We start from the raw sequence: 16,549 nt of genomic DNA on the forward strand, positions 1-16,549 counted from the left end.
GTCTGTTTGAAGATGTAAAACAGTGTTTAATTTGGTTTGGGAATGGGGCATTTCTAAGTATTTCAGTTTTGTACAATTCAAATGAACCTAAACTCCACAACTAATGCCCACATATATACAGAAACGCAAAGATATATACCACTGTGCAGGCCAGAAACAAACAAATACCCACGTGCAAAATATGACGTCATGAATGGAATTCAACTTCAACCGGCTCTTGCATGGAAGTTTCTTCTACGGAGATGATAACTATAGCTTAGACAATGGCAGGAATACGCTTCCATACATTTAGCATCTCACAACACAAAATCATCATTAAATAATCTGAAGTATTTATTCCACCAATTGAAAATTTATATTTCGCTGACGGTTATAGTCCGTTTGCCTCAAAAGCGGACCGATGAATTGCAATCTAACTCGAAAACTAATAAACATATAATATTCAATGAAACGCTGATCATAATCAAAACATCTGACCAACCCTGTGATTTGTTTGCAGAATTTATGTCCAAAAATTAAAAAAGTTGTTTAACAAACTATCATTAAAGTTTTGACACAGTTCACTATTTGTTACGAGGGAGGAGTGCAGAGAAAGGGACAGCCAGGTGTTAGAGAAGCACGTGCACAAGTGCCGACAAAGTTATTGATTCATTAACCTGTGCAATGCCGTCTCCATCCTTTCTCGCACACCTGGCTGTCCCTTTCTCTGCACTCCTCCCTCGTAACAAATAGTGAACTGTGTAAAAATTTTAATGATAGTTTGTTAAACAACTTTTTTATTTTTAGGACATAAATTCTGCAAAAAAACCTCACAGAGTTGGTCTGACGTTTTGATTATGATCAGTGTTTCATTGAGTATTTTATGTTTATTAGTTTTCGAGTTAGATTGCAATTCATCGGTCCGCTTTTGAGCCAAACGGACAATATACATATGCGGTCATTACCTGGATCATTAAATTAATTAAAATGCTTTAATTCATTTAAAACGGAAAATAATCTTCTTTACTCATGACGTCACGTTGAGGCAGCTAAGGTGAGTATCGCACCCCAGGGGTTAAGATATGGCAGCTTAGGTTAACGGAGGTATATCGTATAACGAGCTAACGTTGGTCAACTAAGGTTAACATGGGTCACACCTGGGTCAGCACGATCTCACCATAAACCTCAGTGATAACCGTGCACCGTCTGAAAATCACGGAAATAACCGGACATGCCCGAAGCGCTAACACCGTTTTGCCTAACCGTGAAAGGGAAACTGTTGCATACAGTATCTGTTCCTATTGCTTCATATCTCCACTACACAACTACCCGGAGGTTCGGTTTGACCTAGGTAGATATTATCAGCTAAAACCTATATTTATCTTCACGGAGGTAATTTATCAAGAAATAAGTCCACACCCGGCTTGACATTGACAACCGGGGTGTCAGAGGTCAAAGGGTACAGGTCATATCATGACAAACTACAATGTAAACATAAAGTCACGCTCGACGTATCTCGTTTCCTCCTCGTTTGTAGATCTCGTTATGAACGAGACTATCGTGTTGAGGAAGGAGTCCCAATATACAACTTCGTCATTTGTAGTATTATCCGGGATTCGGCGACATAACATGGCCACAGCATGGCACGCGTTAAGTCGCGTAGTCTGGGCTTGAAGACGTTGATGTATTATAGCGGGGAAGTCTCTTGACATCACATCATGTAAAGCGCAAAACCTATCTGTAAACTGTGTAATATTTAACTATTACTACCTGGCAAGACGACATTTTTTACAGGCAACCAACCGTCACCTGAATAATTCTCGTGAGTATATACTTATATATATGTTCAGTTGTGTGTTCTTTGTGCATTCTACACTGTGTGTTCATATATGGCATGTCGTCCTTGTAGAGCATTCTACAAGGTGTGTTCAAATATGGCATTTCGTCCTTGTAGAGCATTCAGTCTACGTGTATACCATTCTAAACTGTGTGTACATCATACACTTTTTGTGTATCACTCAGTTTAAAAGAATATCAGTATAGACAAACTCTATGGATAACAATTTCTATATGTCTATATTGTACTTCCCATCTTCTAAAATGCCTGTCAAAGAAGTTGAAAGAATATCATTAAGTTAATGCGCATATCACTCGGTTAATGTGTATGCTCTCTGAAGGTACGTTTGACCCACAGAGTTGCCTCCTCTGGTGATGGGTTCGAATCCGAGATTTGCACTCATTATGATCCGTGGTTTGTCCGCACCGACTCCCGCTATATTGTTTACCACAGAACTCAACTCATATCGCTGTATATCAGAAACATTTACCATCACCACTCCCCACCACCCCAGTTCCTCCCCCGTTATAGCGCTGCGGAGGTGGCCCACATATCAATCAATACCCTCTTATTGCGACGTACGCCTTTGTGTAAATGTCTCCACGTGTTAGGTAACTACAGACAACCTATAAGTGGTTTAGTAGAGTGTGGTGTAGAGATTGCGTAGTCAATACAAGTTGCTGGGTCTCGTTTCACAAAGCTGTCGTAGCGCTGGGACTGCCGCACCTCCTATACTGTAACATAGACTTACGACGGTCGTAACGCTACGATAGCTTTGTGAAACGGGGCCCTGGACGTATGGGTAATATTTGCATTATGTAACGACGTGGAAGCCTTTTATGGAAGGACAGACAGACATAACGTAGTTCTTGCATATTTGACCCTTCAGTTGAACCTCACTACGCCCAGTGTCCCAGATCGTAGGGAAGACATCGAACAGAGGTCCAACTCAAGCCCAATATGTATTGTAAATATGATAACTTTATTTCTGGGACTTAAAGTCACGGCAAGGGCGTGACAAACGTAGAATTATAATCACAGTGGCTGAGTTTGGGCGTGAGGTGTTGTAGCACTCTGACACTATAGGACATTTAACGCTTGAAACTGTGTATCCTTGTGTGGAATCGAACCAGGACCCTATGCCGGGAGCGTCACTGCTTTAACCACTGGACTGCTGAAGAGCCCCAGGATACCATACAGGAGAGGCGTCAGGTGTTTGGGCAAGCCCGTCAACTACTCGGCTTCCCAGATGAGTGAATGAGTGAGGGTTTACAGAGCTTTTAGCAATATTCTAGCGACATTAAGGCGGGGGACCCAAGAGATAGGCTTCACACATTGTACTCATGTGGGGAATCGATGCCGGGTCTTCGGCGTGACGAGCGAACGCTTTAACCACTAGGCTACCACGCCGCCAACTTCTCTGAAGAAATAGCACGTGAAGCAGTGTGCGAAATAGTTTCCAAATTTTGCTATGCCTGAAAGATACTAGCCCACAAAATAATTCACCATCCCGAAATTTGAATGTAGACACGGGTCAGTGGCTATTCCGCACACTGACGTGAAGTCCTATATCAGTTCGGATTGGATCAGGTGGTCAGACTAGTTACCTGGTTGACTGCGTGTCTTCTTATACACTCACTGTATGGGCCGTTTCTCATCATATCGATCACTGGATTGTCTGGTCTACACCCGACTGTTTACAGGACGCCGCCACGTTGCTGAAATATTGTCAAGTAAACCATACAAACATGAAACAAGTATATCTTGCGTTTGCGTTAAAAGCGTTAAGTGTTAATAATTATGTGGGTCAACGGGAATGGGAATCTAAGCACCTCATGTCGTAATTGATGTAAATGTTCCTGTTGCGGTTTCAAAGGTCATCGGGGTTACGTCCCGACCCTCCAACACATAGTAACCACGAGGAAGTGTTCCTTTAAGTCAGAATACCCTGCATAGGGCTAGCCTAGTGGTTAAGGCGTTCTCTCGTCACGCCGAAGACCCGGGTTCGATACCCGACATGGGTACAATGTGAGAAGCCTTTTTCTGGTGTCCCCCCGACGTGATATTGCTGGAATCACTCTCACTCACTCACTCAGTATACCGTGCACGGGACAACGCAGACATCCTAAGGGATTCACCACATAAACAGTCTGTGTAGGTGTGCAGCTAGTTTGGGGATGATATGTATTAGACAAAATTTTATGTCGTTAATTCAGTTAGGTGTTTGTAAAGAAATGTGGCCTTCTATGCAGTGCACGTGAGGGATTCACTGCATAAACAGTCTGTGTAGGTGTGCAGCTAGTTTCGGGATGATATGTATTAGACAAAATGTTATGTCGTTAATTCAGTTAGGTGTTTATAAAGAAATGTGGCCTTCTATGCCGTGCACGTGAGGGATTCACTACATAAACAGTCTGTGTAGGTGTGCAGCTAGTTTAGGGATGATATGTATTAGACAAAATTTTATGTCGTTAATTCAGTTAGGTGTTTATAAAGAAATGTGGCCTTCTATGCCGTGCACGTGAGGGATTCACTACATAAACAGTCTGTGTAGGTGTGCAGCTAGTTTGTGGAGGATATGTATTAGACAAATGTCCCTGATTCCGTTTGATGCTTATAAAGAAATGTGGCCTTCTATGCCAACTGACATGGCAGCTGAATAATGTGTGCAGTGATCCGTGCTGTCGGATTGAGATGACTCAAGTATCTCTCTGTCTACGTGATCATCCATCCAAGCTCTACTTACGCTAAGTAGTCATCTGTTTACGTGATCATCCATCCAAGCTCTACTTACGCTAAGTAGTCATCTGTCTACGTGATCATCCATCCAAGCTCTACTTACGCTAAGTAGTCATCTGTTTACGTGATCATCCATCCAAGCTCTACTTACGCTAAGTAGTCATCTGTTTACGTGATCATCCATCCAAGCTCTACTTACGCTAAGTAGTCAGCAGATGTAGATTCAGTCGGTGCTGGTCACACGGGATTCCGCTGGGAAAGGTCGCACGTTTAGAACTGAGCTGGCTAATTTGAGTAGTATTTGATTTAAACGACGATCGGATCCTAGAAAACTAAGGGCCGCAACTCTGCATATCGAAATGCGGCACCTCAGACCCTTTATGCCCGTATCCCCTATGTATAGTATCAATATTTATCTATAATTAGACAACAGATACATGATCTAGTAGATACATGTTCATCGTTTGGAGGTGTTTTCTTTAAGTCACCAGTAGACACTAGGATCGGCCCGTTAGTAAATTATGCAAATGTGCCCTGAAGTATTTACAACACACGCGTCCGTTTCATAAAATACGAAAATATCTTTGAAATCTATACACCTATCACTTCCTGATTTAATTATTTCGTCCAAGGTGCCGTTCCACAAAGTGAAAACTCAACTCGTCTTAAGACGATGGTAATGCGCATTCTGAAACAATGTCGTATAACTTCTTTGAGAGGCATTTTAGAAGTTGTAAAGATGAAGGAAAACGAAGTTCTATGGATTGTAAACTTCTTTATTGCAATGAATGCGGTGTTAGTATCTACACCGAAACGTCGCATTCATTACAATAAGGAAGTTAACTATCCATAGAACTTGGATTTCCTTCAACAATTTCGTAGCTCTGAGATCGCTCTGTGAACGAGACCCATGGCAAACAAGACTTTGAAACCAATATGGCGGCCCCACTGGCAGCGAGCGTTTCATGTTACTCCTGTGTCTTCTCCTTCCAGATAATGGCTGCCGCCAACATCCTAGCGAGTCTCAAGGAAGCACTCCTAGAGTGCCCGATATGTCTCGACCATTACGACGATAGTGTCCGTATTCCACGTCGCCTATCGTGTTGCACACAGGCACTGTGCCAGCCGTGCCTGAAGACATACAGCCGAGACATGCCCCACATCACGTGCCCGTTGTGCCGCCAGGACTGTGACCTGTCCGGGGGGATCACATCCCTCCCGAAAGAGATGCTGATCCTGCGGTTCTTGGAGCATCTGAAGACGTCATTAAGCAACCCTGTCCCGTCTTGCTCTCGCTGTGTCGAACCTACCCCTGCCTCCGCTAAATGTGACACGTGTGTCGCCTTTCTGTGCACGGGGTGTCTATACGCTCATTTGGCAAACCGTGCCACCAAAGGACACGCCACTGTCACGTTTGAGCAGGCTAGATCGGAGCAGATGGTGAGAAGAAGCACCATTCGTCAAGGTCGTTCAGAACAAGGTCAATGTGGCGGAAACGGTATTTCTGGGAAGGTAACTGAGCTGGGTAACAGGGTTGAGGAACTGTCCAGTATTAGAGACAATATTGTCCTGTCCAGGACGACGGCCGTGGATGAAATTAACCTTGTGTTCGATGACCTTGTAGAAAAACTGCAACAACGGAGAGGAATGCTTCTGTCCCAAGTGGAGTCAAAGGTCGAGAGAGAGGTCAAGGCCATCACAAGGGCAATCGAATCACACAAGGTCACACAGGTTAAGTTACTGAATGCTTCTAAGGGTCCACAGAAATCCTTACGGCCGGTTCTTGAGGCAAAGCCACAAGACGTTGAGTTTGTGAGGCGGGGCGTCAGTTTTGTACCAGCCAATATTCAGAATTTAGCCTCTATTGTTATGGCCGGAGCCGGGTCGGTCAGGGCAGTGACCTTTACACCCACGGAGAGACCGACAGGGTTGGACGAGGAGAATCACTGCAACTCCATCAGCCTGGAACGTTCAGAGACCCAACAAGGTAACATCAAGAATTGGAGGTTTCAAATAGAACTACCTCCTATGCCTGCATCTCTGTGCAGCTGCTCGAATATGTTGCTTGACAGCATAACACCTATTATGAGATATCCTTACTAAAGTGTAAAACATGATAGATGTCATAACTGGGCATTATTAGAATTACACAAAGTTAAGTTGCCATATCCGGGTAATAACGTTACCTGAGTAAGTGTTAAATGTAGCTCCCTAGACAATAAAGTATGATTTTTATGATTTGGAACAAATGAACATTTGGCTATTCCTTAATATCAATGTGATTAGTGTATTTTCTAGCCTCGGGACGGAATCGCGTGCCGCTTCATTTTGCGTTACGTCACAGTAAACACCATCTCAGTTTCTCTCATTCGGGTCGGGGAGGGGCGTTAGGGAGGGGGGCTAAGATTCACCCGCAGCATGTCTAGTGAACAACTTTTCTTTTGTCCAGCCTGAAGTATAATTATTATGTATCTGTGTTTTCTCGAATACTTTGTTTTTCAAGCTGTTTCATATTTACTTAGACTGGCAATGAGCCTGGTCAAAGTCCCCCTTTAAGGAATCACCTCCCATGATGACGACACTGCCGTTCTTCATTTCAGCCGCTGAAGTCAAGGTCCATGTGGTGTCCGCGCGTGGCTCACAGAAGGAGTGTCACACAGGTAATTCACGCACCTGTGTCAGTCACGTGGTTCTATGATACTTTTAGGAGAAACCCTAGATCCTGGGTAGAATTGGTCCTTGGCAACCTATCGTAAAAAGCGATTAACGGGATTGGGCGATACGTGATTTGGTTCATGCATGTCACCACAGAGCAGTTGCGTAGATCGATGCTCATGATATTAATCACTGGACTGCCAGGCCAAGATTCGACTCTTACATGCCGGCGTCGTATAGCTGGAATATTGTGTAGTGCGACAATAAACAACAACCAAAAAATGGAAAAGTGCACATGAATAAACATTTGCAAACATACGTGACTACGGAAATATATGTAAACTACGAATAAGTGAGTGAGTGAGTGACAACATGAACAGTGACCCAAGACATCGGGACATGATGACATGGATGGAGCCTGACCACCTTGTCTAAATCAGTCGCCCCAGCAGACAGTTCTGGTCCAGGGTCCCGTTTCACAAAACTGCCGTGGCGCTGCGGCTGTCGTAAGTCTATGTTGCAGTGTAGGAGGTACGACAGTCGTTGCGCTACGATAGCTTTGTGAAACGGGACCCTGGTCCCCAAGGGGTACCCCGGGAGGTTTCAAACGCTAATAGACGTGTGCAGTTTGCGTACCCAGTTTCAGAACTACGTACTTCCGAAAACTTGGAGATCTGATCGTGTCCAATGATTAAATGAGACATGTTTGGAGTATAGCTCATGCAGAGATCAGGGTAGTTTCTATCCAGGTCTCATTGTTATGGCTGTCACAACTTCACAATGGCCTAGGGCGGGGACTTACGTTAGACAATTGCTCGGAAGACAAGGGCATCTCGTTGTTGTTGCGATGTTCCTATGTGACAGGCAGGGAGTGTTGATGGTTTACTGGTTGGGAACTGCATCGTCTTTTTATCTTATGGGTAAACGTGGAATTGTTAAGATGCCTTGAATCCTAGTCACAGTAAGGGACGATAGACGGGTGCGTCAAATGGCGCCACTTGATTCGAACATAGTATGATGCGCGGTCATTGCACTGCTAGCTGAGTGAGTGAGTGAGTTCAGATTTTAAGTCACATCGGCAGTATTTCAGCCATATTGTGACTGCTAGCTGAGGCACGTGAAGTTAACTTCACTATGGGTTTGTAGACTTAAATACATTACTAATATGAATTTTAGTGAGTGAGTTTAGTTTTACGCCGCACTCAGCAATATTCCAGCTATATGTCGGTACTAATATGATGTCTTATAGCGTCTTGCCTAATAAATACATTGCTGTTGTCCTAGAAAGCACTGACTTAAATAAATTGCTAATATGTTGTCTAAAGCACTGGGGGCGGTGTGGTAGCCTTGTGGTTAAGGTGTTGGCTCGTCACGCCGCAGACCCGGGTTCGATTCCCCATATGGGCACAATTTGTGAAGCCCATTTCTGGTGTCCCCAAACGTGATATTGCTGCAACATTGCTAAAAGCGGCGTAAAACTAAACTCACTCGCTCACTCACTAGAAAGCACTGGCTTATATATGCTACTGACAACCTTCCTACAGCTTCAGTCTCCCATATATTTCGGCACACATGTTTAGTTTTCTCCTACAATATGATACAATGTCTCCTGTAAGTTGACCTGACCCTTCCTAGATTACCTACATACTTGTGGACCGCCTCCGTGGTGTAGTGGTTAGAGCGTCCGCCCGGAGAGCGGAAGGTCGCGGGTTCGATCCCCGACCGCGTCATTCCAAAAGACGTTAAAACATGGTACTTGTTGGTCCCTGCCTGGCGCTCGGCATTAATGGGTACAACAAGGACTGGTCGGCTCGGAGTCAGTATAATGTGTCTGAGTTGGGTATTCATGCTTCACTGCGGTGTGGTATCTCAGTGGGCTAGCACTATAAAACCAGCTTCAGTCTGGGCTAGTACAAGCAGCCGCACATACAAACGTGTGCCCAATTTCACCTCACCTCACTATATACTTGTGTGTTGTCCAGGTTCTCAGTGGGACCAAGTGATAGTTCTACAGAAGGACAAAGACGTCAAGCAGATTATTTGTAAGTATGTGCTGAAATAAATCAGCTCCAGCCTCAGCGTCACGGTGAGGTTGGAATATAAGAAATATGTCTACACTACTTAAAACATCCATAGCTGGCTACCACAAGAGAAGCGAAACTGAGATCACCGTCAGTAAATTACACGGTGGGTCTAATCACTGTGCTGAATGTTTCATCTACCAAGGAGACACTCACTCCAGCATCACGGCCATTGGGGAGTATTTGTCGCTCACTAGTCGTCCGTCGTGACGCAGGGATTACATACAGGATACTGGTCAGACTAAGAGAGGATTAACGTAAGATGATAAGATAACGGGAAGTCAAGGAGATTATCGATAAGCTGATCAGGCTAGAGTGAAAATAGTGGCATTTGTTGGATGGTATCATTATATAACATCCACGGTGCATGAGCAGAGTCGTGGCTAAATGGTTCGCTCGTCGCGCCGATGTCGCGGGTTCAACTTCCCACGGACATAATGTGGAAAATCCATCTTGTGTCCCCTGGACATATTACATGACACGATGGTTTGGTGGAAGGCACCCTGGGTGGTAACGTTGGGTATTTGCAGATGGGAAAGGACACGCTAGGTGGGTATAGGGCAAGTTCAGTGGAAACACTTGATGGAAACGCTTGGTATCTGCATGACATGTTAGGCGGGTATAGGGCAAGCTGAGTGGAAACACTTGGTGAAAACGCTGGGTATCTGCAGGACACGTTAGGTGGGTATAGGGCAATCTCAGTGGAAACACTTGATGGAAACGCTGGTTATCTGCAGAACACGTTAGGTGGGTATAGGGCAAGCTCAGTTGAAACACTTGGTGGAAACGCTGGGTATCTGCAGGACACGTTAGGTGGGTATAGGGCAATCTCAATCGCAATTAAACACTTGGTTGGAACGCTGGGTATCTGCAAGACACGTTAGGTGGGTATAGGAGGGAACGCTGGGTATCTGCAGGACACGTTAGGTGGGTATGGGGCAAGCTCAGTGGAAACACTTGGTGTAAACGCTGGGTATCTGCAGGACACGCTAGGTGGGTATAGGGCAAGTTCAGTGGAAACACTTGATGGAAACGTTTGGTATCTGCAGGACACGTTAGGTGGGTATAGGGCAAGCTGAGTGGAAACACTTGATGGAAACGTTTGGTATCTGCAGGACACGTTAGGTGGGTATAGGGCAAGCTCAGTGGAAACACTTGGTGGAAACGCTGGGTATCTGCAGGACACGTTAGGTGGGTATAGGGCAAGTTCAGTGGAAACACTTGGTGGAAACGCTTGGTATCTGCAGGACACGTAGGTGGGTATAAGGTAATCTCAGTGGAAACACTTGGTGGAAACGCTGGGTATCTGCAGGACATGTTAGGTGGGTATAGGGCAATCTCAGTGGAAACACTTGATGAAAACGCTGGGTATCTGCAGGACACGTTAGGTGGGTATAGGGCAAGTTCAGTGGAAACACTTGGTGGAAACGCTTGGTATCTGCAGGACACGTTAGGTGGGTATAGGTGGGAACGCTGGGTATCTGCAGGACACGTTAGGTGGGTATAGGGTAACCTCAGTGGAAACACTTGATGGAAACGCTGGGTATCCGCTATGTTACGTTAGGTGGGTATAGGGAAGGTGTGTTGGTCTCATCATGGACGATTCTTTTCTTTAGATTTGTTTTGTTACTGGGTTATATTCCGTTGCCTCGATTTATTTGTGCCAGTAATTACTTGCAGGTCCATATATGGAATATGACCTTTATACTTACATGTCCATATATGGAATATGACCTATATACTTGCAGGTCCATATATGGAATATGACCTTTATACGTGCAGGTCCATATATGGAATATGACCTTTATACTTGCAGGTCCACATATGGAATATGACTTTTATACTTACATGTCCATATATGGAATATGACCTATATACTTGCAGATCCATATATGGAATATGACCTTTATACTTGCAGGTCCACATATGGAATATGACTTTTATACTTACATGTCCATATATGGAATATGACCTATATTCTTGCAGGTCCATATATGGAATATGACCTTTATACTTGCAGGTCCATATATGGAATATGACCTTTATACTTACATGTCAATATATGGAATATGACTTTTATACTTGCAGGTCCACATATGGAATATGACTTCAGTACGGCCAGTGACGACATCATCCCCACGTCCGACTCGACTGTATCGAACGTCAGACCGTCAAACCCAATCTCAAACACTGGCTGTCGAATCCAGGCCCAGAGACATGTCCTCCTGACCCCCAGTCTCGATCTACAACAAGTTCATCGGGTGATGTTTCAGATGAAAGTAACATTTAAACTAAAGCAAGCGATACCCGACAGAAAGAATATATTCCAGATCAGCTTCGTGAGGAAGCCAATGGACGTCGCTTGGAGTCAAACTGCGGAACTGAATCTTGAACTCCGCACGTGCAGTCAGCACAAAAATCACGTGAATCGTGTGTGTCTCTTTGTAATGTATGATGGGAAGGATGTGTTCTGTTCCGCCATTGGTCAGAATCAAGCTGGCGAGTCGTGTGACCTTCACCTTGGGTTTTTATTTGACGGCGATACGAGACAGATCGACATCATGGATGTCAGTGGTGGGAAGCTGTTGAGTAGTGTGTCAAACGTGGCGTTTGAGCAAGCACTGTGGACTATATTGTACCTTGGGCGACCGGAATGGACAATCATCAATTCGGAAATTGTTTCTGGGAACAATGTTCAGATTTCTAAAGCACTGAGCGATATTTTGAATACCTCCTTGTTTCCGGAAATGAATATGATGTCTGCTGTTTAAAACGTGGTGACATCTCAGCGAATTATCAGGCTTGCATCGTTATTTAAAACAGTGCAGCATTCAAGAATATCTCGCAGATATGTTATAAACATGTCTGAAAAGTATAAAGGTGATTGACAGGTGTATGAGAACAGATCAGGTTTAACTGTAACATCTAGATACCCTTTCGTACGCCTCAGCTAGTGACAAAAAGACAAGGGACCAGTGTACGTTGTAGGCTTAAAGTTAGGGAACAACTCCATCACGGACAGGGTCACCATAATGACTAAATTAGATACCGATTTGTCTCCATTGTTTATAGAATTTGTCTAAATTAATAATAAAAAGTTCTGTAAATGACCGTGCGTGTTGGACGTCAAAACCGTTTCAAGATGGACGCTTGTGAAAAGCACTTGAAATGTCTACAGAGGGTATTGCGGTCCGTCTTACTGTTGGACCATGCTGTTGGACCAAGCTGTGGATTGACTGCGAATGGGTCCAGGGTAAGGATCGCATACATTAATAGTGGTGTACTGGGTACAGAGGGTGACTCGAGGTAGATTGAGGGGTAGGGGGCGTCTGTGGACGAGGGGTCGCTTATTCTGATATCCAGATATTGTACTTTTAACACGGTAGCACGATGAGAAATGTAAATCTGTATCTTAGCAGAGCAATGTGTGAATCACGAGAGTCTTCAAGTAACTGAGATATGGCAAGTGGATTTATGACCTCTGTTATTTTACATCCAGGTGATTCATACCTTTGCTAGGACGCCAATGAGTATTACAGACGTCCAGTGAGCTGAGTCTAACGCCGCTCTGATTAATATGGGAGGAACGCCCTTAGTGAAACCTTCGAACAAGAGCGTGGTGCTGACGAAAATAGATACAAAGTGGGAGCAAGGCGGGATTCGAACCCAGCTCAAAGAATTCTGCGACTCTCGTGCCCGAAAAATTACAGACAAACATTCTACTTGTATGTTTGGTCGTAGGACGCATTATACCGTGAGTGTGTTTTCTCGGTGTGTAAACACAGCTATTTATCATGGATGTTTAGTCGTATACGCCAGATTAATTACTTACAAATAGCGAGACAACATGGCAACGTCTCCGGGAGCAGGATCAACAACGTTAATAAGTCCGCCACGTTTATACTGAACAAAAAGGTTCATGATGATTTGGGAGAATATTTTTGGAGTGAAGATTGAGCACACAATTTCATAAATATAAAAAAAACTCTTTCTTTGTTCAGTTCGTTTCAGTATGTGAATGAGTGAGTGAGTGAGTTTAGTTTTACGCCGCACTCAGCAATATCCCAGCTATATGGCGGCGGTCTGTAAATAATCGAGTCTGGACCAGACAATCCAGTGATCAACAGCATGAGCATCGACCTGCGCAATTGGGAACCGATGACATGTGTCAACCAAGTCAGCGAAACTGACCACCCGATCCCGTTAGTCGCCTCTTACGACAAGCATAGTCGCCTTTTATGGCAAGCACATGGGTTGCTGAAGACCTATTCTACCCCGGATCTTCACGGGTCTCGTTTCAGTATGTACGTGTACTTGAAATAACAGGATATGTTCCATCTCCTGGGATATCTACCACACTGAGTGCGGCTGACGCCCCGTGGACATGCTGTTCGGTCATACCACGTGCTATCGTAACGGGGTTGACTGACTGACTGACTGAGTTTGGTTTTACGCCGCTTTTAGCAATATTCCAGCGACATCACGGCGGGGGACACCAGAAATGGGCTTCACACATTGTGCCCATGTGGGGATTCGAACCCGGGTCTTCGGCGTGACGAGCCAACGCTTTAACCATTAGGCTACCCCACCGCCCCTCGTAACGGGGTTGAAGGCTGGTATGGTGATGTGAGCTATATCTGCTTCCACTTTGATGAAGGCCACGAGTGAGGGTATGGTGCAGAGAATTGCCATCTGGTTAAATCTGGGATATGAACCCACGAAGTCTGGATCGTTTAACCCTTGTCTGCACGAAGTAACGCGCCATTTTAGCCATCCCTGCCAGACACGACATCCGGATCTTTGCTTCTAGCTGTACACACACGAAGACGATTCAGCGTTAACCTACGACGCTATCATAGGTAAAACAAATCATTTGGCACAGAAACAAAACAAAGTGAGGAGTTTGGTCCAAGAGTACATCACCACTTGTGCAGATCGATGCTCATGCTGTTGATCACTGGAGTGTGTGGTCCAGATTCGGTTATTTACAGACCGCCGCCATATAGCTGGAATATTGCTGACTAAACTCGCTGAGTATGAGTACATCATCAAATCTCGACCTAGTGTCTGAACGCTCCAGGTCACACTGCTAGGTTGCAAGGACACATTCCACCCAGTCTTCCGTGGCTCTCACACTGGGGAAGAAGAGAGAGAGAGAGAGAATCTGATCCCTTCTTCCTGTGGAGGGAATGACTGTTAACTGTTTCTCAACCGCCATCAGACTTGACGAGATTCTTTTGTCCCAAATAATAAACACTTCTTTTCCCTTTCGGCAGGTAATTTTGAGCCATAGAGTGTCTAGTGCCTACCTTACTTTCACTGTAAGAAAACAACTCTCCTCTAAGCTCTCCCTTTCTCAAGGAGTGAGTGAGTGAGTGTATTTCATTCCGCTTTTAGCAATATTCCAACAATATCATGGCGGGACACCAGAAATGGGCTTCACACATTATACCAATGTGGGGAATGGAACCCCGGTCTTTGGCATGATGAGCGAACGCTTTAACCACGAGGCTACCCCACCGCCCCTTTCTCAAGGAACATTTTTTTCAAAAAAAAACCAAGCAGTGTCATCTTTCCTTTTTTATTCTTAAAAACCTACATTCCATTTATACATCCAAGGATCAGTATAACAATTCTTATATTGCACAGTTATTTCATATGTCCAAACACAAACAATCATTCTACAAGTGTTCATCGCTCTCGTGAAATATGTGTGTAATATGCATATATCCGCCACAACTATTCAGATTTAGGTAATGGGAATAACTCAAACAGCTGACACAAAGCTTAACTCACTCATCACCTGAGTAATGAAGGGAGAAAGTCTTAAGTGTTGATGGATGTCTTCTCAATGAATCTAGCGAGCTGGACCAAGATCCGGATGTAAAAATAAATCTGATATTTTGGGAAATAGTTTTCTGTGGAATGTGTTGTGTAAACGTTGATCAGCTTCGTCCTCATCATCAGTTTGTGGCCTTAAACCAATCAAATATACGCAAAGTACCTTTGGAGGTATCAATATAACATCTGGAATATTTACACCCAAAATATAAAGTCAAAATGGTCTGAGTTTATCATAAAGGATAAGAAAGCAACATACGCGATTTTCACAATCATGTCATGGGTTGAGGTGGGTCTGTTAGTAAAACCTTAGGTTGAACATGTTGGCCCTATGAAGACATGGCACCAAGATTCACTCAGCTCTCTCAGATCTCTTAGATAGAACATTACACACATAACCACACGCTTACACCGTTGGAAGGCAGACCTTTCATCAATATATTGTTTGTGAATTATGTGGATCTATTTCCGACACAACCTTGCTGTAAGTAATCTTTACAAGCGTAAATACTTAAGCTGTAATCACCATTCACGATTCATAGGTATTGGCACATGGTGAAGTTTAAACACGCCACAACCTCATTATTTTCAGTTTGATGACTATAGTATGCAATATGAATCATAATGTTTGTTATATACTATTCACACTTTGCTAAGGATCAAATCACTGATTCAACAGAAAACTATGATGTGGGGTCTAATTTGGTTTAAATATCTAAGCCTATTGTAAGCATGGATCCTAGGTTTCAGTATGTCATTTCATCTTGTGGATCCCACACCTGCTATTGACAGGTGTTGTGTACTTGAAAATGACTTGTTCCTGGATTTGCAAAATGGTTGATATATTATTATTTATCCAGTTATAAATGGATACAATTTCAAATTATAAATCTATTTTCAAGTAAAATTGGGAATTTTTGTGATCCTTAGCAAAGTGTGAGTAGTAGTATGGTTTTACAACAATTTCAGCAGTATTCCAGTATCACCACAAGGGGTTTCACACATTGTACCCAAACTGGGAATCGAATGACGAGTGTGAGCGCGCTTTCACCACTAGGCTAATGCACATCATTCAAATGCACATGAAATAATGACTGAAAATTTAATGTTTATTGAACATGAATAAACATGCATTAAACTCAGCATTCACCCCAAAATAAATATAATATACAACATTTACACTTTATTTCCTTGCTACAAACACAAAACATGAAGTGGTGTGAAACCATTAGGGCATCATTTTTTTTTATGTGTTTCGGTCGGTCAAAAAAAAAACTAAAAAAAAAATTAATAGAGACAAAATTATCTGAATAATATTCTTCATTCATTGTAATTCTTATTACAATTTCTTGCGTTCTTTGGACTTGTGGCAGCGACTGAATAAAGATAAACATTTTATATGAGGAAGCGGTACGTT

At 43.6% G+C, this 16,549-nt stretch overlaps 1 protein-coding gene and 1 long non-coding RNA gene across 3 annotated transcripts; both read left to right on the forward strand.

Moving 5' to 3' along the window:
* Window positions 1-1,472: 1,472 nt before the first annotated feature.
* Window positions 1,473-12,402, forward strand: LOC124278050. The gene is made up of 5 exons (XM_046713797.1): window positions 1,473-1,801; window positions 5,549-6,542; window positions 7,156-7,215; window positions 9,193-9,252; window positions 11,380-12,402. Exons 2-5 carry the CDS (start codon window positions 5,552-5,554, stop codon window positions 12,060-12,062), a joined length of 1,794 nt encoding a protein of 597 aa, XP_046569753.1. The 5' UTR covers window positions 1,473-1,801; window positions 5,549-5,551; the 3' UTR covers window positions 12,063-12,402.
* LOC124278051 lies at window positions 9,263-10,756 on the forward strand. Of its 2 annotated transcripts, none has more exons than XR_006898958.1 (3): window positions 9,263-9,840; window positions 9,907-10,104; window positions 10,417-10,756. It is a non-coding gene; the product is annotated as an uncharacterized LOC124278051 (long non-coding RNA). The 2 variants fall into 2 exon arrangements; XR_006898959.1 differs by having other exon boundaries at window positions 10,039-10,104.
* Window positions 12,403-16,549: the final 4,147 nt, after the last annotated feature.

Source organism: Haliotis rubra, unplaced genomic scaffold (assembly GCF_003918875.1).
Source record: "Haliotis rubra isolate DU_JTF1 unplaced genomic scaffold, ASM391887v1 Scf230, whole genome shotgun sequence".
NCBI lineage: Eukaryota > Metazoa > Mollusca > Gastropoda > Lepetellida > Haliotidae > Haliotis > Haliotis rubra.